The sequence below is a fragment of the Pseudophryne corroboree genome, chromosome 1, assembly GCF_028390025.1.
Source record: "Pseudophryne corroboree isolate aPseCor3 chromosome 1, aPseCor3.hap2, whole genome shotgun sequence".
In the NCBI taxonomy this organism is placed as follows: Eukaryota; Metazoa; Chordata; class Amphibia; order Anura; family Myobatrachidae; genus Pseudophryne; species Pseudophryne corroboree.
Window position 1 is genome coordinate 437,639,367 of NC_086444.1, and position 25,583 is coordinate 437,664,949.

At 45.5% G+C, this 25,583-nt stretch overlaps 1 protein-coding gene across 1 annotated transcript in view; it reads left to right on the forward strand.

Annotated features, from left to right (window-relative positions):
- The window catches only part of RPGRIP1 (RPGR interacting protein 1), a 58,039-nt gene extending 39,525 nt beyond the window's left edge, over positions 1–18,514 (forward strand). Inside the window, exons 19-26 of the mRNA XM_063946493.1 lie at positions 4,616–4,739; positions 5,279–5,477; positions 6,672–6,795; positions 6,886–6,977; positions 7,967–8,159; positions 8,303–8,393; positions 16,318–16,445; positions 18,033–18,514. Of these exons, the coding sequence (XP_063802563.1) occupies positions 4,616–4,739; positions 5,279–5,477; positions 6,672–6,795; positions 6,886–6,977; positions 7,967–8,159; positions 8,303–8,393; positions 16,318–16,445; positions 18,033–18,175 (1,094 nt within the window). The 3' untranslated portion in view covers positions 18,176–18,514. The remainder of the gene's footprint in view (positions 1–4,615; positions 4,740–5,278; positions 5,478–6,671; positions 6,796–6,885; positions 6,978–7,966; positions 8,160–8,302; positions 8,394–16,317; positions 16,446–18,032) is intronic.
- Positions 18,515–25,583: the final 7,069 nt, after the last annotated feature.

Consider the following 25,583-nt stretch of genomic DNA (forward strand, 5'->3'; position numbering starts at 1 on the left):
CACCTGTAAAAATAATAAGCAAAGCTGCTGTTTAAACATCAACTCTGGTGATGAAATGGTTGCTGTAGTGACTTGCAATCCAGATGGGACCTGAACCCACAATCCCAGGTTTAGGAGGGCAGTGTCCTATCCATTAGGCCACTGGTGATCTGGGGAGGTGAGGCCTGAACTCACAATGTTTGCAGTGCTCAACAGATACTGTTTAATAAGCACTGTGTGCCGACCAACTGCGTCACTGTAGTCTTGCTTATTGCAAAATAGATTTTTAATGTCAGCATATTATATATATATATATATATATATATATACATACACACACACATATATACAACAACGTATATTCACACATACTCAGACCTTATAAATATATATATATTTCATATATGCATACATACACACATACACATATATATTATATACCCATATACATATATCCAGATATATCCTGATTCAGAGGTATAATAATTCTTAGAAGTCTGAACTAAATGTGACCACTCACAGGCTTAAAAAACCTGAGATGTCTGCTGCTTAACCGCAGCTTAGTTAATGGGTCCCGTATCCAGTGTGGTGTGGCTGTAGATCGACTCAGTAAATAGCACTAAGGTGTCTTTACAAATATATATCTGGCCAAGTGCAGTACACGTCAGCAGTATGCCTGGTTCCAAATTCCTCTTAACACCCCTGCGCCTTCAATGGAGGAGAGATGTAATACAGGAAATTCTGGAAAAACAACAGGAAAAATGGTTAAATATGCAGACTTATAATTATGTAAGCAGATTTAATAAGCATACTATGTTGCATTCAAACCTGCACATATATGAGCAACATGTATCCTGTTTAACAAAGACTTAATAGCCTGTTGTAATACATATGCAGCGCTGATGTATTCTAGTAAACATACTTTCTTTTATCAACAAGAGTTGAATCATCAGATTTTATCCAGTGACCCTGACATTTCTGTGTGCAGGGAACATCACTGTGGCATCAAAGTTACTCACTAGGCTATGAAGCCTGCCTTTTACAAAAACTCTCATTTGTGTGCCCCCCCCCCCCCACCCCCCGCCCTTGTGCTCCGTGTATTGTTCTCTATACACGGAGCCGGGCTATGGTGGAGAGGGAGCCGGAAGCGGCATCGAGGGCCGGGGAGCGCGCTGCATAGAGCCGTGGAGCGGCCTATGCATAAATCAACGTGGCCGGCGCGGCTCAGAGTGGCGGGGGACACAGCATAGACAGCAGAGCTGGAAACGGCAGCGGGCGGCTGAAGGCAGTGGCCCCGGCGGCCACACACACACACACACAGTATCCCACACAGCGAGGCGGCAGCGTGAGCTGACCGCCCCGTTCAACATACCTGGACCCTGTGGTGAGGGCTATGACGGGGCTTCTCTGTAAGTTCCGTCCAGCCTTTACTGCAGGTTATAGTCCTGCACGTGGTAGTGAGGGAGCTCTTTTTAGAGAGGTCCGACACCCACAGCTGCTTCAGCAGCTTCCACTATCCCGGACCCTCGCCTTTCTGGAAGGGGGAAAGGGATGTGGAACATTGAAAAATCAAAAATAAATCCAATAATTGTGGAGAAACTCCACAGGCCTAGTTGCTCGGTGAGCACCGAAAAAACACTGAGGTACTCTGGGATATGGAGGGGAGAAGTAGTCTCAAATTTTAACTTATTCAGTGCCTAGTTCCTGTGGAACCGTCCATATCCCCAGAGTACTCCAGTGACCCCTAGTGGATTAAAAAGAAAAGCACTGTGTGGGGTCCTGAGGACCGAGTTTGAGAACCTATGCACTAGATCATCTGCAATCACAGGCTAAGTGGCAAAGTAATTTATATATATGCAAATTATTTAGCATCTTATTTATTATGTCTATAAAAAGGACCACATGTCCTCAAACAAAACAGGCCCCACGGGTGCGTCGGCCCACCGGGAATCTTCCCTGTGAGCCCTATGTCCAATCCGTCTCTGGATGCAAGTCAGGCTGCTTTGCATGTATAGAAATATATGCAGATTTACATGCATCTGTGCACATTTTGAAGTAGCTATTATTACTCTCAGCTGGCATTTGTACCAGCCCTATCCTTGGTGCAGAAGATCTGTCTGAAATCATATGGAACTCTGTATACACTGCAATTCCATATACATGTTCACGACATGCTCTTAGGACACTGCAAACGCGCAGTTTTCACCATTTAGCCACAAGTGGCGATGAGACTGAGATCCATGTGACTCTGAATCACCTGCAGTTTCTCACTGAGCTGAGTAATAAACAGCCCACAAAACTGGCTTGCATATAACCCTGCAGTAGGCCTGTAATGTTTCATTTATCGTCCATGTATTACTTTGGTAAGGCTTCAGAATGTCAAACAAGAGCAATTCCTCATGTGAGGCAAGGTGATAATACATCTTATAAGGGCACAATCCTACAGTCAGCAGAGATGAGGTACCTCCCTTGCCAACGTTGGTAGCACCCTGGTCACAATATGTTGCAGATCTGGGTATGAGTCACCTCTACTCATTCCTATAATAACTCTAGCACAGTGTCTGACCTCTTGAGAAGTAGGGACAGAAGAGGAAGTATTCTCACACTCCTATACCACTCGCCATGTGAGTCAGTGAGTTACAGTAGTGAGCAGCGGTGGCCTGGGTTAAGGGAGGATGCCACTGGCCGTGCTGCCTCATCCACTCCGCCAGCTGGGTCCCAGCACCCGTACAATGGAATTGACAGGCGTCAGGACCTGCGCATGCGCAAACCCCCAGCTTCTGTAGACTGCATCGGCTGCAGCCCATAGAAGCCAGATCGGATTGGCCTGTGCAAAAGCCAGGGATTGGCTTCCCATAGGAAGCTGGCTCTCTGCTATTCGCAGCCCAGTCTGACAGTCCCAAAGGGAGGAAGCACCTCCTAGTGGAACTGCCTGTAGTGTTTTTGATTGGCAGGTAGGACTTCCAATAGGATTCCACTGCAGTCTCACAGACTGCATCTGGCTTACTCACACCGAGTTGCGTGGCGCATTTTACCTGGGGGAGCTGCATTTCTGCAATGGGAGGGTAGGTGGCTGATCTGCACGCAATATTTCACATAAATTAGCCATTCTTTTGCATCCCATGGTGTCTGCATACAGAGACACAGGACAAATGGAGCCACTCTGACTCTGGAATGTATTGGGATTTACACTGGATGGTTACTAGGAGGTAGCTAAGCAGACGCATGAAGATATTCCATCTGATGGTTGTGTCAATGGAGTGTTACAAACCCAAGACACTGAATAGCGTACATTGGAGGCCATACTATGGCAGAGATTCTATCTAGCATGGGACGGTGCAAGTCCCATTGGTGCTTCCAATGATTGTGACTGCAGAAACACAAAGTGGGCATCCCAGCCCTTGTTCACTCAGACACACACTTATACACTAAGGGAAAGGAATGTACTAGCATTAGCAAAGAGTCAAAGATGTGACTGCAACAAAGGGGGTCATTCCGAGTTGATCGCTCGCAAGCAACTTTTTGCAGCGCTGCGATCAGGTTAAATCTCTGCAAAACTGCGTATGCACCGCAATGCACAGGCGCATCGTACGGTTACAAACAGGATCTGTGATGGGCAATCGATTTAACTAAGAATCCATTTGCACAGCCGATCACAAGGTGATTGACAGAAAGAGGGCATTTGTGGGTGTCAACTGACCGGTTTCTGGGAGTGTTTGCAAAAATGCAGGCGTGTCCAAGTGTTTGCAGGGCGGCTGTCTGACGTCAATTCCGGGACCAAAAAGACTGAAATGATCGCAGCGGCTGAGTAAGTCCAGAGCTACTCAGAAACTGCAAGAAACTTTTTTGTGCCGTCGGCTGCATCAACGCTCGCACACTTGCAAAGCGAAAATACACTCCCCCATAGGCGGCGACTATCTGATCGCAGTGCTGCAAAAAATTGCTAGCGAGCGATCAACTCGGAATGAACCCCAGAAGACGCTAAAGCAGTAATAGTAGCGTGCGATTCTGAACCAGCCCTAGGAAAGCAGCAGAACAAGGGATGCATGGGTTTGCACACCTGTTTGCAGGTGCACTTGCTCTGTCTGAGCATGGTTTCTATATGCATGGCTCTGTGTTTAGCCACCCCCGTTACCCTCCAGGAACAACCAGTGAAAACCACACTCCCTAAATCCAAATCTGCTATGCACCTCCACACAGTTACAACCGGGATAAATGCGCAGAATATCAGCTTAGCTTAGAGAAACTTGGTGGGTCACCTGTTCTACTAATAGACCTTTGTTTTGTAGTTCTATGTGTCTTTGGCTATATTTAATTGCAATCATTTACAGTCACCTTATATTGCTGGTTCTGATTAAAGCACTAGTAATCTACATTTTAAAAGTACCCTCTTTCTATAATCTCTACCCCCATCTCCTTATGCAGGTCATACACTGTCAGATCAAACTTGCCATCAGACCAATTATCAGTTATTGCTATACACTGTCAGATAACTTGACTGTCTATCTGATGGAGAGTATATTTTGCATAAGGGAACGTAAATTTGGTCACTCTCAACTGCTGATTTATAAGTGTCAATAATACTTTGATCTTGTCTTTTTCCTCTATATTTTCTTTAACTATTCCTCTTCCTAAGGTGATTTTGCACTTATGAATGCCAACGGTAAATGCACTGGATCAGTGCAGATGAGCCTGGAGTGGAAATTTCCTTACCATTGCCTTTGGGAGTCCACTATCAATGATCACATAACTCCTGGGAAGCTTCAAGACGTTACAATGTCACAGGTAAGAGATAGCAGCCAGCAAGCACTATTATTAAAATAATGGGGTTATATGAAGATGCTGTCCACATTTGTGGATTTATTTAAGCATTTGTCAGCAGTATTTTATGCGGCATGTTTATTTATATGCTTTTGTTAGGGCTTGGTATTATACAGCATTGCTGAAAAGCTCTGCTCTCAGTGTATGACAGTGGGACTGGAAACAGCCATGTGATGACATAGCCAGACTACAATGCTGAACTAACACATGAAATAATGTGAAAACATACATGTCCTCACTGCATGGTTTTACTGTAAAATGCTTTCCTGCTATCAAGGTAGTAGGATCTACAATAGGTTATTATTGTACTTCTGAGGTTAGTTTGCTTATCCACTTGCTTCCATGTTTCAATACATAACATAAAAGGTAACACAACCTTATTTGATCTGTTCATACAACTATTCTTGGTCAATGATTAATCATAAAAACACGTTCTTTAAATTTACTAGCAAATATCCCATGGAAAACCAATAGCCAGAGATGCTCCAAAGATTCATTTAAGCAGATCCAGACAAACCAAATCTCGTAAGGCAGAAGAAGACCTGCACAGGGATGTGGCCTGTAGCAAAAGAGGAAGAAGAGATCCTCACGTCACAGATTATCCACGTGTAAAGGATAGAGAGAGAAGAGAGGCCTCATTACCAGCTGGCCACCTGAGTGATGAAATGAATGTGGAGGTCAGTGAGAAATAAATACAACAAAGTATAATATTAGGAAATATACATTTGCTAATGTACAGTAATAGATGTGATATCTGGTAATGTAGCCATTAACTGGGTGAGCATGAAGAACAACATTCATTCCACCACATGCAAATCTTTTATGCAGATTGGGTGGAAGCAGAAGTTGGATGATGTGTTGGATAGAAGATGAGCAGCTACTACAGAAATGCACCTTTAGTTATAACTTAGATAAAATTGTGGTAAACCAAATAACAGGTTTAAACAACCCCCTGTACCAGTTATAAGGACATGTGTCTGAGATGGTAAAAAGAAATCTAGAATTGTATGCACTTTGGACCTTGGGCCTAATTCAGTATGGAAGGCTGCTGCGGCAGTGTTTGCATGCTGAAGCCCTGTGAAGTGTGTGCAAACAGAGCCGTTCACAAGGGCATGAGTGGCTGCGTGTGATGACATGCAGCCGCCCTGAAAACACCACCGGCACTCCCCCGTTTCCCCAGGGCCGCCCTGCGAACACCTCTGCCTGTCATTCAGGCAGAGGCATTTGCAGTTAATGTGGGCCAATCGCATTAACTGGGGGCGCGTGCGCAGGACAGGACCTGCGCATGCCAGGGGTGTCCATCGCTGAAATTGCAGTCGCAATGCGATTGCAATGCAGCCTGAATCAGCCTTTTTGTCTCCTGTGTGAAACATTAGCAAAAACCTTGTGGAAGGTTCCTGAAAGCCTGTAAAACCAGTATGGATGGACTAGCTACCAATACTATATCCAATCTTTACTATGTCATGTCACATTTCATTTCTTCCACATATGGTTTGTGACTGCTACATGATTCCTTTCCATAATACATTGTCATACAAGCAGTGTTCTATTTTACTTCTTATCCAAATATTTACAGAACTGTCATTTCACTTATCAATGAATAAGTATTGTTGTGGGTCATTGCACCCACTGTATGTGGCTATATATTTTTGTCTATTTGCCTTTTTATAATCTTTAGCTTGTGGATGAGAAAAACAGAGACGTTGCTGCAATAGCTGGCTTTTGCCCAGTTTGAATACATAGTACATAGTTATATGTATTATGTTTATATAAAAGCAAATAGGCAGATTCCTTGCATGCAAAGAACTGTGCTTATATGTTTTCCAATTCAGCTAAAAGAATGACTCTATGAAAATTCTGTTTCACATCAGGATATTGCAGTAGAACAGGAATGGCAGGAAGGAACACGTATACAAGAAGTAAATGTATCAGACCAGGAAACAAGCTCGTCCCACTCTGACAAACAGGACAGGCAAACCTCACCAGAGGCAACTGGTACACAGTAGCACGCTTTGTCTGCTAATACATAGTAATGCAAAATACAACTCAGATTTAAATAAAAAAATATATATATTTTTCCCCCAGGTGATAAATCAAATGACTTGGGTAAATTACAGACCGAAGACAGTGATGAAGAAGATATTATAGTAGCAGAACCCCTAGTACCATATAAATTGGTGAGTGCATGACAGAATGAACACAACCAACGCCCTTCTCTGATTAGCATCCCCCTTTGATAAGATGATGGTTGAAGCTGTGAATTCCCGTATCTACAATAACGCAGTAATCTATGCAGGCCAGGGATAGTTTATATTGTGAGGCATGATACTGTACAACCTCCACAGCATACTGTATAGCTAAAACATTTGTTTAGAAAACGGGAGGGCAGTGCTAACGTGGAGCTTGTTGAATAAATTCATGACTAATGAGAGCAGATCTTCTTACTATTAAAGATACGCCTTTTCTATTAATGTCTAGGTCCCATTGCTACAACGGGCCAACTCGCACATGGGGGGTCATTCCGAGTTGATCGCACGTAGCAACTTTTTGCTGCTCGTGCAATCAACCTGACGCCGCCTATGGGGGGGGGGATGTATTTTAGCATAGCAGGGCTGCGAACGCTTGTGCAGCCCTGCTATGCTAAAAAAGTTTCACATCAAACTAGACTAGCCCTGGATATACTTACCATTTGCGACGGATCCAGCGATGCAGGTCCCGGATTTGACGTCAGACATCCGCCCTCAAAACGCCTGGACACGCCTGCGTTCGCTGGACCACTCCCAGAAAACAATCAGTTGACACCTTCCTCCTGTCAATCTTCTTGTGGTCGCCGCTGCGGCCGCTTTCATTGTTCCTGGCATCATTGCGCTGCGACAGCTGTCGCCGGACGACGACACACGTGCGCCGAGCTTGCGCAGTTCTGACCCGATCGCACCGCTGCGAAGAAGTGCAGCGTGCGATCGGGTCGGAATGACCCCCATGGGTTAGAGCTGTGCTTATAACCATTAACTGGCTTACATGTTTTGAGACTGGTAACTATAGAAACATAACATCAGCACAGTCATTAGACCTTTTACATTAGACTGTGTGGTAATATTATTTAGCATAATAAGTAGATATGAGAAACGGATGATGTCACTGTTTGTTTGTTTGTTTGTTTATTCAGCCATCAACCAGAATCCGGGTGGAAGTTGCCTCGCTGACCTTAGATCCATACTCAGAGGTGGTCGGTGACAAATCAGTGGAGAGAGTATTTGTGGAATTTGAATTTCCTGGTGTCCCCCCTGAAGAAACAGAGACCCCTTTGTCACTTCGCAAACCTAGGCATGGCGAGGAGATATACTACCACTTCAGCAAAGGTCTGATCAACATAGTTACATGGCAAAAGCCCAATACCTGTTGCCCTATGGTTTCATCTCTTTGCTCAGCAGAGCTGAACACTTATAGATAATGAACGTTTCCTATCAACTGTAAATGAAATGTTTTCCCTTTGCTCGCACAGTAATACATCTTGATAGCGAGGAGCATGCAGGTCGCAGACATTTCCTCTACACGCTCCTAGAGGGATCAGACACCGCAGGAGAAAGAGTCAGGTACTCTATCACTATTACAGGAAGGCACAGCTACATAGTATTATAGTCACTTATATGTTACTGTATATTACCGATGTGACCTCATACACTTCATTGTTTTGCACCACATGCCACGAGACACAAGCCGCGACACTCCACCCAGGTTGTGTGTGGAGTCATTATTATGATTATTTTTTTAATAGATCAACAATGTTAAGTTCGACAGGTACAAAAGGTCGACATGAAAATGGTCAACACATTTTTGTGTGTGTGTGTGTTTTTTTGGCCAGATCTGGTTATCTAACCACCATCCTTACAGGCGTCTAGCAGACTCGCTTTTCACACGCCATGCTTCGGGCTTGGTGGCTTGCTCTGCTCATCGCAGGTTACTATTTCCAATAGATGTCCACATGGCTAGTAAATCAAGCAAATGTTGAAAAACGTGCAACACACTGAATACAAGTGTCGACCGTTTGTACCTGTCGACCTATTGTCTGTCTACCAATACATTGTCCATCTATCATCCAGATACCGGCCAGGTAGCCATTCCCAGACTGTTGTCCTTTTTTCTAAATTTAGTATCTTATTCGGATTGTAGCAGCATAGAAGTTTCTTATAGTGTACTAGGCATTTAGGATTGATATATATTTTTGTCTCAAAGGAATGTGTATACATCTGCACATTATGTACAATGATGTGCGCTATGAAGGATGACACGGCTCATTCTTATCAGACCTCCAGCTTTTTCTTTTTACGTTCTGAGTGTCTCACAGCACCTGGATGCAATGCCAGTGCTCAGGGTACTCATGCACTGTAATTCTACTGCATTAGCGAAGCATCTTAGGGCATAATTCAGACCTGAGTGCTGGGCTGCATTTTTTGCTGCCCTGCGATCAGATAGCGGCGCGCCTACAGGGGGAGGGGGAATTCACTGTGCAAGTGTGCATTCCGATGTGTAGCAGAGCTGCACAAACTGATTTTGTGCAGTCTCTGCTCAGCCCAGGACTTACTCAGCCGCTGCGATTGGTTATTGCTGATCGAGGCCAGAGCTGACATCAGACACCCTCCCTTCAAACGCTTGGACATGCCTGCGTTTGTCCGGACACTCCCTGGAAACAGTCAGTTGCCACCCACAAATGGCCTCTTCCTGTCAATCACCTTGTGAACACCCGTGCAATCGGATTTATCGCACCATCCCGTCGCTGACCGGCCATCCCCGTTGCCTGTGCATTGCAGTGCATACACATGCGCAGTTCAGATCTGATCGCACGCTGTGTGAAAACGCGCAGCAGTGATCAGGTCTGAATTCCCCCCTAGATACATATTTTGCGGCAAGACAGACGGTATGGCTTTTGTTCCATATCATCTTTTCAAATATAAAAGGCTGGAATTATGCTTTCTTGGAGCGAATAAAAGTAGATACAATAATTAATAAGATGCTAAGAAATGTAACCGAAGGCTCTGGATGAATATTTGTACAAAGTTCAGCTTCTGTTCTCCAGATCTGCTACTAGAATGTATTTACTGTATGGTGTCAGTGAATGTAACCCTCAGGTGAAGATGCCAATATCCCTCCAGTAAGTTTAAATGAAGTAACATATTAATACAGAATTAGTGCATTCTAATGATGACATCATTAGTGTTGAGCGGGTTCGGTTCCTCGGAAACTGAACCCCCCCGAACTTCACCCATTTTACACGGGTCCGAGGCATACTCGGATTCTCCCGTATGGCTCGGTTAACCCGAGCGCGTCCGAACGTCATCATCCCGCTGTCGGATTGTCGCGAGATTCGGATTCTATATAAGCAGCCGAGCGTCGCCGCCATTTTCACTCGTGCATTGGAAATGTTAGGGAGAGGACGTGGCTGGCGTCCTCTCCGTTTATTCATTGTTGAGTTGATGCAAATATTTGTGCTTGCTTAAATCTTAATTGTGGGGACTGGGGAGCAGCTTTATATTAATATAGAAGGAGTACAGTGCAGAGTTTTGCCGACAGTGACCACCAGTATACGTTGTCTGCCTGAAAAACACTCCATATCTGTGCTCAGTGTGCTGCATATATCTGTGCTCACACTGCTTTATTGTGGGGACTGGGGACCACCAGTATAATATTATATAGGAGGAGTACAGTGCAGAGTTTTGCTTACCAGTGACCACCAGTATACGTTGTCTGCCTGAAAAACACTCCATATCTGTGCTGCATTGTGTAGTATATAGTAGTACAGTGCATAATTTTGCTGACCACCAGTATATAATATATAGGAGTACGGTACAGAAGGCCACTGCTGTACCTACCTCTGTGTCGTCAAGTATACTATCCATCTACATTCTATACCTGTGGTGCATTTCAGTTGTGCAGTTTGCTGACACAGTGACCACCAGTATATATAGCAGTACGGTACGGAAGGCCACTGCTGTACCTACCTCTGTGTCGTCAAGTATACTATCCATCTACATTCTATACCTGTGGTGCATTTTAGTTTTGCAGTTTGCTGATAGTGACCACCAGTATATATAGCAGTACGGTATGGAAGGCCACTGCTGTACCTACCTCTGTGTCGTCAAGTATACTATCCATCTACATTCTATACCTGTGGTGCACTTTAGTTTTGCAGTTTGCTGACAGTGACCACCAGTATATATAGCAGTACGGTACGGAAGGCCACTGCTGTACCTACCTCTGTGTCGTCAAGTATACTATCCATCTACATTCTATACCTGTGGTGCATTTCAGTTGTGCAGTTTGCTGACACAGTGACCACCAGTATATATAGCAGTACGGTACGGAAGGCCACTGATGTACCTACCTCTGTGTCATCAAGTATACTATCCATCTAGATTCTATACCTGTGGTGCATTTCAGTTGTGCAGTTTGCTGACACAGTGACCACCAGTATATATAGCAGTACGGTACGGAAGGCCACTGCTGTACCTACCTCTGTGTCGTCAAGTATACTATCCATCTACATTCTATACCTGTGGTGCATTTCAGTTGTGCGCAGTATATATAGTAGTAGGCCATTGCTATTGATACTGGCATATAATTCCACACATTAAAAAATGGAGAACAAAAATGTGGAGGTTAAAATAGGGAAAGATCAAGATCCACTTCCACCTCGTGCTGAAGCTGCTGCCACTAGTCATGGCCGAGACGATGAAATGCCATCAACGTCGTCTGCCAATGCCGATGCCCAATGTCATAGTAGAGAGCATGTAAAATCCAAAAAACAAAAGTTCAGTAAAATGACCCAAAAATCAAAATTTAAAGCGTCTGATGAGAAGCGTAAACTTGCCAATATGCCATTTACGACACGGAGTGGCAAGGAACGGCTGAGGCCCTGGCCTATGTTCATGGCTAGTGGTTCAGATTCACATGAGGATGGAAGCACTCAACCTCTCGCTAGAAAAATGAAAAGACTTAAGCTGGCAAAAGCACAGCAAAGAACTGTGCGTTCTTCTAAATCACAAATCCCCAAGGAGAGTCCAATTGTGTCGGTTGCGATGCCTGACCTTCCCAACACTGGACGGGAAGAGCTTGCACCTTCCACCATTTGCATGCCCCCTGCAAGTGCTGGAAGGAGCACCCGCAGTCCAGTTCCTGATAGTCAAATTGAAGATGTCACTGTTGAAGTACACCAGGATGAGGATATGGGTGTTGCTGGCGCTGGGGAGGAAATTGACAAGGAGGATTCTGATGGTGAGGTGGTTTGTTTAAGTCAGGCACCCGGGGAGACACCTGTTGTCCGTGGGATGAATATGGCCATTGACATGCCTGGTCAAAATACAAAAAAAATCAGCTCTTCGGTGTGGAATTATTTCAACACAAATGCGGACAACAGGTGTCAAGCCGTGTGTTGCCTTTGTCAAGCTGTAATAAGTAGGGGTAAGGACGTTAACCACCTAGGAACATCCTCCCTTATACGTCACCTGGACCGCATTCATCAGAAGTCAGTGACAAGTTCAAAAACTTTGGGTGACAGCGGAAGGAGTCCACTGACAACTAAATCCCTTCCTCTTGTAACCAAGCTCCTGCAAACCACACCACCAACTCCCTCAGTGTCAATTTCCTCCTTACCCAGGAAAGCGAATAGTCCTGCAGGCCATGTCACTGGCAAGTCTGACGAGTCCTCTCCTGCCTGGGATTCCTCCGATGCATCCTTGAGTGTAACGCCTACTGCTGCTGGCGCTGCTGTTGTTGCTGCTGGGAGTCGATCGTCATCCCAGAGGGTAAGTCGGAAGACCACTTGTACTACTTCCAGTAAGCAATTGACTGTCCAACAGTCCTTTGCGAGGAAGATGAAATATCACAGCAGTCATCCTGCTGCAAAGCAGATAACTCAGGCCTTGGCAGCCTGGGCGGTGAGAAACGTGGTTCCGGTATCCACCGTTAATTCAGAGGCAACTAGAGACTTGATTGAGGTACTGTGTCCCCGGTACCAAATACCATCTAGGTTCCATTTCTCTAGGCAGGCGATACCGAAAATGTACACAGACCTCAGAAAAAGAGTCACCAGTGTCCTAAAAAATGCAGTTGTACCCAATGTCCACTTAACCACGGACATGTGGACAAGTGGAGCAGGGCAGACTAAGGACTATATGACTGTGACAGCCCACTGGGTAGATGTATTGCCTCCCGCAGCAAGAACAGCAGTGGCGGCACCAGTAGCAGCATCTCGCAAACGCCAACTCGTACCTAGGCAGGCTACGCTTTGTATCACCGCTTTCCAGAAGAGGCACACAGCTGACAACCTCTTACGGAAACTGAGGAAGATCATCGCAGAATGGCTTACCCCAATTGGACTCTCCTGGGGATTTGTGACATCGGACAACGCCAGCAATATTGTGTGTGCATTACATCTGGGCAAATTCTAGCACGTCCCATGTTTTGCACATACATTGAATTTGGTGGTGCAGAATTATTTAAAAAACGACAGGGGCGCGCAAGAGATGCTGTCGGTGGCCCGAAGAATTGCGGGCCACTTTCGGCATTCAGCCACCGCGTGCCGAAGATTGGAGCACCACCAAACATTCATGAACCTGCCCTGCCATCATCTGAAGCAAGAGGTGGTAACGAGGTGGAATTCAACCCTCTATATGCTTCAGAGGATGGAGGAGCAGCAAAAGGCCATTCAAGCCTATACATCTGCCCACGATATAGGCAAAGGAGGGGGAATGCACCTGATTTAAGCGCAGTGGAGAATGATTTCAACGTTGTGCAAGGTTCTGCAACCCTTTGAACTTGCCACACGTGAAGTCAGTTCAGACACTGCCAGCCTGAGTCAGGTCATTCCCCTCATCAGGCTTTTGCAGAAGAAGCTGGAGACATTGAAGGAGGAGCTAAAACAGAGCGATTCCGCTAGGCATGTGGGACTTGTGGATGGAGCCCTTAATTCGCTTAACCAGGATTCACGGGTGGTCAATCTGTTGAAATCAGAGCACTACATTTTGGCCACCGTGCTCGATCCTAGATTTTAAACCTACGTTGTATCTCTCTTTCCAGCAGACACAAGTCTGCAGAGGTTCAAAGACCTGCTGGTGAGAAAATTGTCAAGTCAAGCGGAACGTGACCCGTCAACATCTCCTCCTTCACATTCTCCCGCAACTGGGGGTGCGAGGAAAAGGCTAAGAATTCCGAGCCCACCCGCTGGCGGTGATGCAGGGCAGTCTGGAGCGAGTGCTGACATCTGGTCTGGACTGAAGGACCTGCCAACGATTACTGACATGTCGTCTACTGTCACTGCATATGATTCTCTCACCATTGAAAGAATGGTGGAGGATTATATGAGTGACCGCATCCAAGTAGGCACGTCAGACAGTCCGTACGTATACTGGCAGGAAAAAGAGGCAATTTGGAGGCCCTTGCACAAACTGGCTTTATTCTACCTAAGTTGCCCTCCCTCCAGTGTGTACTCCGAAAGAGTGTTTAGTGCAGCCGCTCACCCTGTCAGCAATCGGCGTACGAGGTTACTTCCAGAAAATGTGAAGAAGATGATGTTCATCAAAATGAATTATAATCAATTCCTCCGTGGAGACATTCACCAGCAGCAATTGCCTCCAGAAAGTACACAGGGACCTGAGATGGTGGATTCCAGTGGGGACGAATTAATAATCTGTGAGGAGGGGGATGTACACAGTGAAAGGGGTGAGGAATCGGAGGATGATAATGAGGTGGACATCTTGCCTATGTAGAGCCAGTTTGTGCAAGGAGAGATTGATTGATTGCTTCTTTTTTTGGTGGGGGCCCAAACCAACCAGTCATTTCAGTCACAGTCGTGTGGCAGACCCTGTCGCTGAAATTATGGTTCGTTAAAGTGTGCATGTCCTGTTTATACAACATAAGCGTGGGTGGGAGGGCCCAAGGACAATTCCATCTTGCACCTCTTTTTTCTTTCATTTTTCTTTGTATCGTGTGCTGTTTGGGGACAATTTTTTTGAAGTGCCATCCTGCCTGACACTGCAGTGCCATTCCTAGATGGGCCAGGTGTTTGTGTCGGCCACTTCGGTCGCTTAGCTTAGTCACACAGCTACCTCATTGCGCCTCTTTTTTTCTTTGCATCATGTGCTGTTTGGGGACTATTTTTTTGAAGTGCCATCCTGCCTGACACTGCAGTTCCACTCCTAGATGGGCCAGGTGTTTGTGTCGGCCACTTGGGTCGCTTAGCTTAGTCACACAGCGACCTTGATGCGCCTCTTTTTTTCTTTGCATCATGTGCTGTTTGGGGACTATTTTTTTGAAGTGCCATCCTGCCTGACCCTGCAGTGCCACTCCTAGATGGGCCAGGTGTTTGTGTCGGCCACTTGTGTCGCTTAGCTTAGCCATCCAGCGACCTCGGTGCAAATTTTAGGACTAAAAATAATATTGTGAGGTGTTCAGAATAGACTGGAAATGAGTGGAAATTATGGTTATTGAGGTTAATAATATTATGGGATCAAAATGACCCCCAAATTCTATGATTTAAGCTGTTTTTTAGGGTTTTTTGAAAAAAACACCCGAATCCAAAACACACCCGAATCCGACAAAAAAATTTCGGTGAGGTTTTGCCAAAACGCGTCCAAATCCAAAACACGGCCGCGGAACCGAATCCAAAACCAAAACACAAAACCCGAAAAATGTCCGGTGCACATCACTAGACATCATCAGAATGTGTTGGGAAGAGCAGTGTTAATGTTTTACAAACACTTCTCCCGTGCTTCCTCTTTATCCTGCTATCTATGGGGGTCATTCCGAGTTGTTCGCTTGCTAGCAGTTTTTAGCAGCCGTGTAAACGCTATGCCGCCTACCACTGGGAGTGTATTTTAGCTTAGCAGAAATGCAAACGAAAGGATCACAGAGCGGCTACAAGATTATTTTGTGCAGTTTCAGAGTAGCTTCAGACCTACTCAGCGCTTGGAATGACTTCAGACTGTTCAGTTCCTGTATTGACGTCACGAACCCGCCCAGCGTTCTCCCAGCCACGCCTGCATTTTTCCTGGCATGCCTGCGTTTTTCCGAACACTCCCTGAAAATGGTCAGTTGACACCCAGAAATGCCAACTTCCTGTCAATCACTCTGTGGCCAGCAGTGCGGCTGAAAAGCTAGACCTTGTGTGAAACTACATTGGCCGTTGTGAAAGTTCGTTGCGCGTGCACATTGTGCCACATACACATGCGCAGAAGTGCCATTTTTTTGCATCATCGCTGCACAGCGAACGAATGCAGCTAGCGATCAACTCGGAATGACCCCCTATAATCCTACTGGCAGCACTTATTCATGTGTGAGAAAGAGAAATGATAACATTTTACAAGCAGGGGAAACCCCTGACTTTTTGCAATATTTTTAATGCACTTCTTTAAAGTACTTTTCATGCTTTTATTAATGTGTAAAGGGCATATGAAGAAAACAGGCAGGTGGGAATAAACCTTAGGAACAAAAACTGATTGTGTTTTTCTTATGGGTTGAATGAAGATTAAAGTTCACAGTGGTGAGTGATCCAATGAATGAAGATGATGAGTGTCGTGATGTGGGATATGCTTATCTGGACCTGCGCTACCTCCTACGGAGAGCTGTAGACCCAGCAGAGGAAACACTACACAGTGAGTATTTACATCTATAATCCGGAACATGTTTTACGGAGACAATGGGAATAACTCAGCATCAGAAATGACAGTGTTATTATTACAGGTAAAGGTGTATACTTGGAGGAGTGGGGTGGGGGGTTCCTGTGGCTTATTAGACAATGAAACTCCTCCTTGCTTAAGACATCCATGAATGTAACAGACTGCCCATCATGTAAAAGAGCATTCCTTAAGGTGTGTACTGAGGGCCTAATTCAGACCTGATCGCTGTGCTGCAAATTACACTGTCCTTCGATCAGACAGTCACCGCCCAGGGGGAGTGAAAATATTTGATTGCATCTAATGTTTTTCCCATTGTGTGCAGTGTGTGCAGTCTGCGGGTTCAGTATGATTTACCGACGGACACAATACCGACGATCATAATCCTGACAGTCAAAATACCGATATGTTCACAATACCGACATTTATTATGCAGGCATGCTCACAATGCCGATATAGTCAGAATACCGACATTTCAAAACACCGGCATGAGTTTTTCTGGGGGGGTTGTGTCAATGTCAGCATAGACACCATGAAAGTGTACCTCGCTGCGCTCGCCATACTTCGGGCACGGTGGCTCGCTACACTTGGCACACTATTGTATTCCCCCTCCAGGTCCACTGGGATGGTAAAGTATGAACAAGTCTGTTTTTGGGCAAAAATGTATTAAAAACGCATGTCGGCATTTCAAATGTCTGTATTCTGGCTATGTCAGCATTTTGAACACATCGGTATAATGGATGACGGTATTTTGACTGTGTCTGTATTTTGACTAAAGGTCAATGGCTGTCGGGATTATGACCGCCGGTATTGTGTCTGTCGGTAAATCAACTGCTATCCGTCTGTGTGTAGCTCAATGCTTACTCCTCCAGTGCAGAGGAATCAGGCTGATCGGGTCCGGAGCTGACGTCACACACCCGCCCTGAAAACGCTTGGGAACACCTGCGTTTTTCCAGACATTCCCTGAAAATGGCCGGTTACCACCAACATATGTCCTCTTCCTGTCAATCACCTTGCGATCAAAATTTTTGTACCATCCTGTCACTGTTTGGTGACACGCATGCGCATTTGCAGTGCATGCGCAGTAGTTCGATAATCGCCTGCTGCGCGAAAACGCACATCAGCGATCTGGTCTGAATCAGGCCCTTTATTCAGGAAGAGTGAGGAAATGCCATGATGGGACACATCCCCTTCCTCAGGTGTTAGTAAATGCTATGATGTGTTTATTCGTATAATGCTGTTGTTACATGTATAGCAAGTAGACAATATAAAACTTGGACACAACCCTGACCAAAAAAAAAAATAGGTTAGATTTAAGCCTTCATGGGTTTGGCTATTTTTTACAATATTATGGGTACACCCTACAAGAGCTTGTTCTATTATCGAACATTGTTTAAATAAATGGATCAACTGAGTAGACATCTATTAAGCCAAGTAGAAAATACACCCACATGCTGCACATTCCAAAGATCTAAACAAATAAGAAAAAAGTGTTTGTTGCTTAAATTGACTGGAACATCATTATAGCTTGTGGTTATTTATTAATGTACTTTATATTTTCTTTAGTTTTGGAGGCATCTAATCCACGAAAGATAATTGGTGCTCTACGTGTGGCGATAGAGGCCAGAGAAGCAGCTCGGGCTGTACAGAGAGAGGGAAGAATGAAGACCAGAGGCCCATCATCACATGCCTTATTACAAACAGATTAGGCCAACCTATCAGAAACCTGGTAGAGAAACTGTAAAATCAGATACATTAAATGTTTTAATATATTTTGTAAAACAGAGCTTCAGTACCTCAAATCTCAGACATTCATTGTGGGGCATTCTTGTAGATATATAATACATTCTATTGCTAACTATCTATTTTGGAGTACAAGAACAATGGCTCACTGACACTATTACTTTTGGCCGTTAGTGTTCTCTGCTACCACTGCCATAGAAAAGAAAGAAAGAAAGAAACAGAAGAAAAGGAGAAAAAAGCTCATGACATAATTGCCCCAAATATTTAAGATGGTTTGGGAGCGCTTCAGCAAATTGCTGCCAATGGAGACCGCTTTATAAATGCAATCCAAAGATTTATGCGTTTTGTTTCGTGGCATGTTATCTCTATGTTTTGTAATAAATAATTACATAGTGGGGACTGTATTGTGGATATTAAACATCTTACCAGAACGTATAATTGGTATTAGTAAGAAAATACATTAATTTAACAGGCACAAAACAAACCTCTGCAAGGATGCATCTTTTCATTATTGGCCATTTTGACATCCTTATAGCTAAGCAGGGGTGTAAGTTCATCCAAGTCGCCCAGAGGCAAGTTGGAGTTTGGTGCCCCCCGCCTTACAAAAGGGAAAACAAATACAGACGACTTACAGAATTATATAGATAGCACTCTCAGTCAGTCTACAGGGATGGGAGCCTGCAGTGAATTGGCAGGGCCCCAGCTACACCGTGGTACAATGGGTGGTGGGTCAGGTCAGGGCCGAAACTAGGAATTTTGTCACCCGGGGCGAGCCATTATCTTAGCACGCGCCCCCCTACACACACACACACACACACACACACACACACACACACACACACACACACACACACACACACACACACACACACACACACACACACACACACTGCATTCTACAGATGAAGAAGAAATAAAATGATAACCCATACATTGATATATACATAAAATCACACACTTATACAAATACATACTGTCCCACACACATACATTCACTCACTCACTCACATACATATAATCACACACCTGTATAAATACATATATAGTGGCACATATACATACAGTGGTACACATACAGATGGTATGTAGTTATGTGACAGCCGGTCACAATACCTCCCCCTATATCCTGCACCCTCACAATTACGACGGTCGGCATGCTGACCAACAGGGACTATTCCCACTCGTGAGTGTCCACGACACCCATAGAGCGAACGCAGCAAGCCTGCAAGGGGCTTGTTCTGCTCGCGCCCCCTCCCCCCCTACGGAATTCCGCTGCCGAGATACTGGCGTCGGTATGCTATTACGCATACCACACCCATACAGCATACCTCCCAACATGACACTCTCCAGGAGGGACAGAATGCTCTGCTCCTGGACTTCTCCCTTAATGTATGATTGCCATCACCTGTGCTGAAACACCTTTCTTACTCATTAACGTGTTCAACACAGGAGCCTACAATCATAAATTAAAAGAAAAGTCCGGAAGCAGAGCATTGTGTCCCTCCTGGAGAGGGTCATGTTGGGAGGTATGATACAGATATGTAAATATTCACATACAGTCACACACTTGCACACATTCATACACACCTATAGCAGTCACACACACATACAGTACCCCTTCCCTGAGTCATACTCACTATTTAGGCTGTGGTGCTGCTGCTCTCCTCCCCTTCTCTCTCCAATGCTGCTGCTGCTGGCTGGGATGGCATGGCATGGCACTGTGTGTACAGTGCCATTTAGCCCCGCCCCCTTTTCGGACCTCAGTTTTTTTTCCAGTGCAGCAGTGGCTGCAATGATTAAAGGCACTGGCAGTGGGGTGGGAGAGGAAAGGGTAGTAACTTGTCTCCTGCACCCCCTCTGAATCCGGCTCTGCCGTGCCGATCACAGCACGCAGGGTAGCGTCTAGTTTCTCTTCGTGGAAAGGACCTTTCCCATAACCCCCTGGGTCCATGTCACAAACTATTTGGAATAGTAACCTGTGGCGAGCGAAGCGGAGCCCAGCACGCTGCAGAGATGAAACTGAAAGTAAAGTAAAGCTCCCGGCAGCGAGGGCTGCTGGGAGATGTAGTCTATTTTCAGTTTCATCTCAGCGATGCACCCGGCAACTTCATAGGCGGCAGCTAGCATCTAGAGCAAGAGCTCTGCCGGCTCTAAGTGTCCGCTGCCGCATAGGGAGGGGGCGTTATGGGGATTAAAGTGACAGTCTCGGCACCCTCTCCAGTCCGGCGCCCAGGTCACATGCCCCCCTAGTTTCGGTCATGGTCAGGTCAGACTCACGAGATTCAGCCATCTGCAGCATGCAGAATCAGCGTTCACCAGTGGGTCCCATCTTACAGTCCAGCAGCAGCAGATGCACCATTGCTTGCTGCAGCGCAGGCTGCGTGGTACTAGACAGGAGCCGCCCTGTCCCCAATTGCAGCATGGCTACTGGGACAGAGCAGATTAACTCTGCAGCAGCAGCAGTTGCGCTGCAGAGCTCTGTTGGATCCTGCTGTTAACCATTTGGACCAATGCATGTATATCCTTAACCTGGACTCGCGGAATTCTTGTTATTGTGTAGAAACACATGTGTTGGCAGCATAGGTGCCAATTTATATTTTTGCTGGTGGGTGCTCGGCGGGAGGCAGCAACGGTAATGAACGGGCGGCCACGGCAGTGACTAATGCCCATTACACATTATGCAACACACCATAATACCCATTGCATGTTATGCAACACACTGTAATGCCCATTACACAATATGCCACACACCGTAATGCCTATTACACAATATGCCACACACCATAATGTCTATTACACATTATGCTACACACCGTAATGCTCATGACGCAATATGCCACACACTGTAATGTCTATTACACATTATGCCACACACCGTAATGTCTAATTTACACGTTATGCTACACACCATAACACCCATTATGCTTTATGCCATATGCTGTAATGCCAATTACATATTATGATACACACAGTTATGGCCCTGACACCATTTTATGCCCACACACAATAATTCCAACTTACATTGCCAGGGGTCTCCTGTGCGTTGCCAGGGGTTTCATGTGCATTGCTAGGGGTCTCCTGTGCATTGCCAGGGGTTTCATGCGTGTTGCTAGGGGTCTCCTGTGCCTTGCCAGGGGTTTCCTGCGTGTTGTCAGGTATCTCCCGGGTGCTGCCCCAGTAAAGTTAAGGAGGGTGGGTGGGGGCATCAGTGGTTACTGCTAGCCCCCGCAGCCCCCACAGTAGATTGAGATGCGCTGGGGGCTGCGGAAGCACTTCTGTACCATAGCAGTGTAAAAAAACACCCTCTTAAAATGCCCGCCGAGGAGACAGGCGCTAGAGGTCAAATGTGACCTCTAGCATCTGTCTCCTCCTCGGCGGAGGACATTTTTGGTTGTATTTTTACATTGCTATGGTACAGAAGCGCTTCCGCAGCCCCCAGTGAGTCTCAATCTACTGCGGGAGCTGCAGGGGCAGTTGCAGCTAGCTCTACTGGGGCAGAGGCTGGTTCTGTGAGTGCTCCTCTCGGTCCGTGGGTGCTCGGGCCACGGGATCGGCACCTATGGTTGGCAGTGCTGAGAGGTGTATGTGCTTGAATGGAGATAAAGAAACCACACTTAAAATCTAATCAAAATCTTAGTGACAATAATGCTTTCATGGACACGTCTATACATTCCTACAGCAGTGTACTATTAGGTCGACAGTCATTAGGTCGACCACTATTGGTCGACATTGACATGGTCACCATGGGCACATGGTCGACACATGAAAATGTCGACGTGGCTTTTTTTAATTAAAAAAAAAAGATTTTTACATTCTTCATACTTTACCATCCACGTGGACTATGATTGGGAAAAGTAACCTGTGGCAAGTGCAGCGGTAGCAGAGAGAGACACCTTTCCCGCAGCATGGCGAGCGAAGCGAGCCATGCAAGGGCACGCGGTACACTAATTGGGGTTCCTGATCATGTTACGGAAAAAATGACACCAAAAACAGTTCAAAAAACCATGTCGACCATTTCATGTGTCGACATGTCATGTGCCGACCATGTGTCCATGTCGACCATGTCAATGTCGACCAACAGTGGTCGACCTAATGACTGTCGACCATTCATACCGGAACCAGCTGGATCTCACGCCACAACTTCTGAAGTGTGGCATTCAGATATTCCTCTACTTGCACCACCAACACTGAGAAAGATAGATAGAGAAACTCAGATTTGTTCTGTCTTCCAATATTTTGCCATCTGCATCTTTTTGCTGACAGACTTTGCACTCTGTTGCATTGCAGGTGCCATATACCACCTGTGACACAATACAAGATGTTTCATTTGCAGGTTTCCGCAACACTGTTAAGGTGGGTACACACTGGCCGATGTATCGTCTTTTCTCTTGAACGGCCGATATATCGCGTGTCCGTCCGATACGTCTGTGAACTCCGTTGTTCACAGACGTATCGCATTGGCCCCGCAGCACAGCCGACGGCCAATATATCTACCGATAGATTGGCGCGTCGCTGTGTGTGTAGGGGCGGTCGGCAAACCGCCCATACTCATACTGCGATGGCCAGCGGTGATTGACAGCTGAACTGGCCTAGTGTGTCGGGCAGTGTGTATGCTCAACACACTGCCCGATCCGTCCATAGATATATCTGCAGATCAATTGATCAGCAGATATATCTATCAGTGTGTACCCACCTTAACTACAGCTCCAGCTTTTCTGTAACAATACAAGTTGTGCCAATATCCCCCAGTCTCTCTACTGCCCTGGGTATAGGTGGTGAGCTGAGTCCGCCACCAGTTAAAACGTCTCTCCCAACAGCCCAGGCTCCCAATGTCCCGCTCCCTGCTTGGAACTAGCATAACTAGTAGTTGCTGTAGAAAAACACATCCCAGCATGCCCTGCCTCAGTTTTAGCAAAACTGTTGCAGGGCATGCTGGGATGTATCGTTTCACAGCAGCTGGAGGGCCACAGGTTGAAGACCCATGCTTTAGAGTAAAAGACTTCATTACCTATGAAAACAACCACCAGAGCCGGCCATAGGCATAGGCAAACTAGGCAATTGCCTAGGGCATTTGATATGCTTAGGGGCATCAGCAGCTTCTTCTGATTAAAATGATATGCGGCATGCCTATATTCTGTATGTAGCATTTCATATGCAGATACAGCCACAGTCTCACACAGTATATAGGCATGCTACATATCGGTTTAATCAGCAGAAGCTGCTTGTGCATCCTAGCCACATAGCAATGCAAATAAGATACATTTTCATTAAAAAAAAGGTGCCCGACATTAGCATTGAGGCAAGATTATGAGGACACATCTGTATCCAAGCAGAGGCAGAGGTCACAGTGTTAGTTGCAGTGTGAGTGCTGTGTGCATGTGGGTGGGTTGGTTGTGCAGTAGTGTTCGGAATATGTGTAAGGAGCATTATGTGTGTCATGTAAAAATGCATTAATAATGTGCCACATATGTGTAAGGGGCACTATGTGTGTCATTATGTGTATAAGGGCATTAATAATGTGCGGCATATGTGTAACAGAGTACTACTGTATGTGTGTCATTATGTGTATATGGGCTCTAATAATGTGCAGCAAATGTGTTGGGGGCACTATGTGTGTCATTATGTGTATAAGGGCATTAATAATGTGCAGTATATGTGTAAGGGACATTATGTGTAAAAGGGCATTAATAAAAGGTTGTCATAATGTGTAAGGCGCATTGTGTTTATAAGGACATTAATAACGTGTCTCATATGTGTAAGGGGCATTACTGTGTGGCATTATGTGTATAAGTTGCTCTACTATGTGGCATCGCGTATAGAAAGGGCACTACTGTGTCGTCTAATGTGAATAAAGAGCAATAGGGTGTGGTGTAATGTGAATAAGGAGCAATTCAGTGTGATGTAATGTGAATAAGGGGCTCTACTGTGAGGAGTAACGTTTATAAGGTAAAGTGATACTACTGTGGGATGTAATATGAATTATGGACACTATCGCATGATCAAATGTGAATAAAGTTGCAGTACTGTGTGGCGTAATTGGAATTGGGGTTATCATTGTGGGCCATGCCCCTTGCCAGCAAAACACACCCCTTTTTGTGCTGTGCGCCAAATGTGCGAACTGTTCCTATTTAAAATATAGGGGGTACAAACACCAAAATAAGGACTGCTATTGGTGAGGGGTGATGGTGCTGGGAAAGTTGAACAAGGTCAGAGGCAGAACCAGTGGTGGTGCTAGGGGGCACCAGCCAAAATCTTGCCTAGGGCATCATATTGGTTAGGGCCGGCTCTGACAACCACTCAGTAATATGCAGAACTCTGACGAAAGTGAAGGCTACACCCTCACTAAGGAGGAATAGCACAGACTCCAGCTAGACTACAATCAGTCTATACCAGGCCCGGCCAACCTGTGGCTCTCCAGCTGTTTTTATATTACAAGTCCCAGCATGCCCTACCACAGTTTTGCTATTAGGGATTGCTAAAACTGTCTGGACCTGGTCTATACCATGTGCACACTAGTAAAACACAGCATAGGACCAGTGATCACAACAGTGTATACAGGTGTGACACAAACCAAGTTCTGACGCTGGTAAGAGTGCAGACAAATCAAACCAGACCAGGGTGACTAAAATTAATCTATTAGGATTAACAATAAGACATTAGTGTCAAGAATAGTGGTGCTGATACTACATCAGGTGAAGTAGTTGAATACTCATGCGATTTAGGGGAAAGCCATAATATACAAATTTGGTAAAGCAGATCCATAATCCAAAGAATGCATTGTGTTATCATACCTAACCATACCTCCCAACTTCTGACACAGTTGAAGAGGGACACCAACTGGCACCGAAATAGCCTTCTTCTGGCTCCCAAAAAAATAAGAATTTACTCACCGGTAATTCTATTTCTCATAGTCCGTAGTGGATGCTGGGGACTCCGTAAGGACCATGGGGATTAGCGGCTCCGCAGGAGACTGGGCACAACTATAAAGAAAGCTTTTAGACTACTGGTGTGCACTGGCTCCTCCCACTAAGACCCTCCTCCAGACCTCAGTTAGGATACTGTGCCCGGAAGAGCTGACACAATTAGGAAGGATTTTGAATCCCGGGTAAGACTCATACCAGCCCCACCAATCACACCGTATAACTCGTGATACAATACCCAGTTAACAGCATGATAACAACTGAGCCTCTCAACAGATAGCTCAACAATAACCCTTTAGTTAAGCAATAACTATATACAAGTATTGCAGACAATCCGCACTTGGGATGGGCGCCCAGCATCCACTACGGACTATGAGAAATAGAATTACCGGTGAGTAAATTCTTATTTTCTCTAACGTCCTAAGTGGATGCTGGGGACTCCGTAAGGACCATG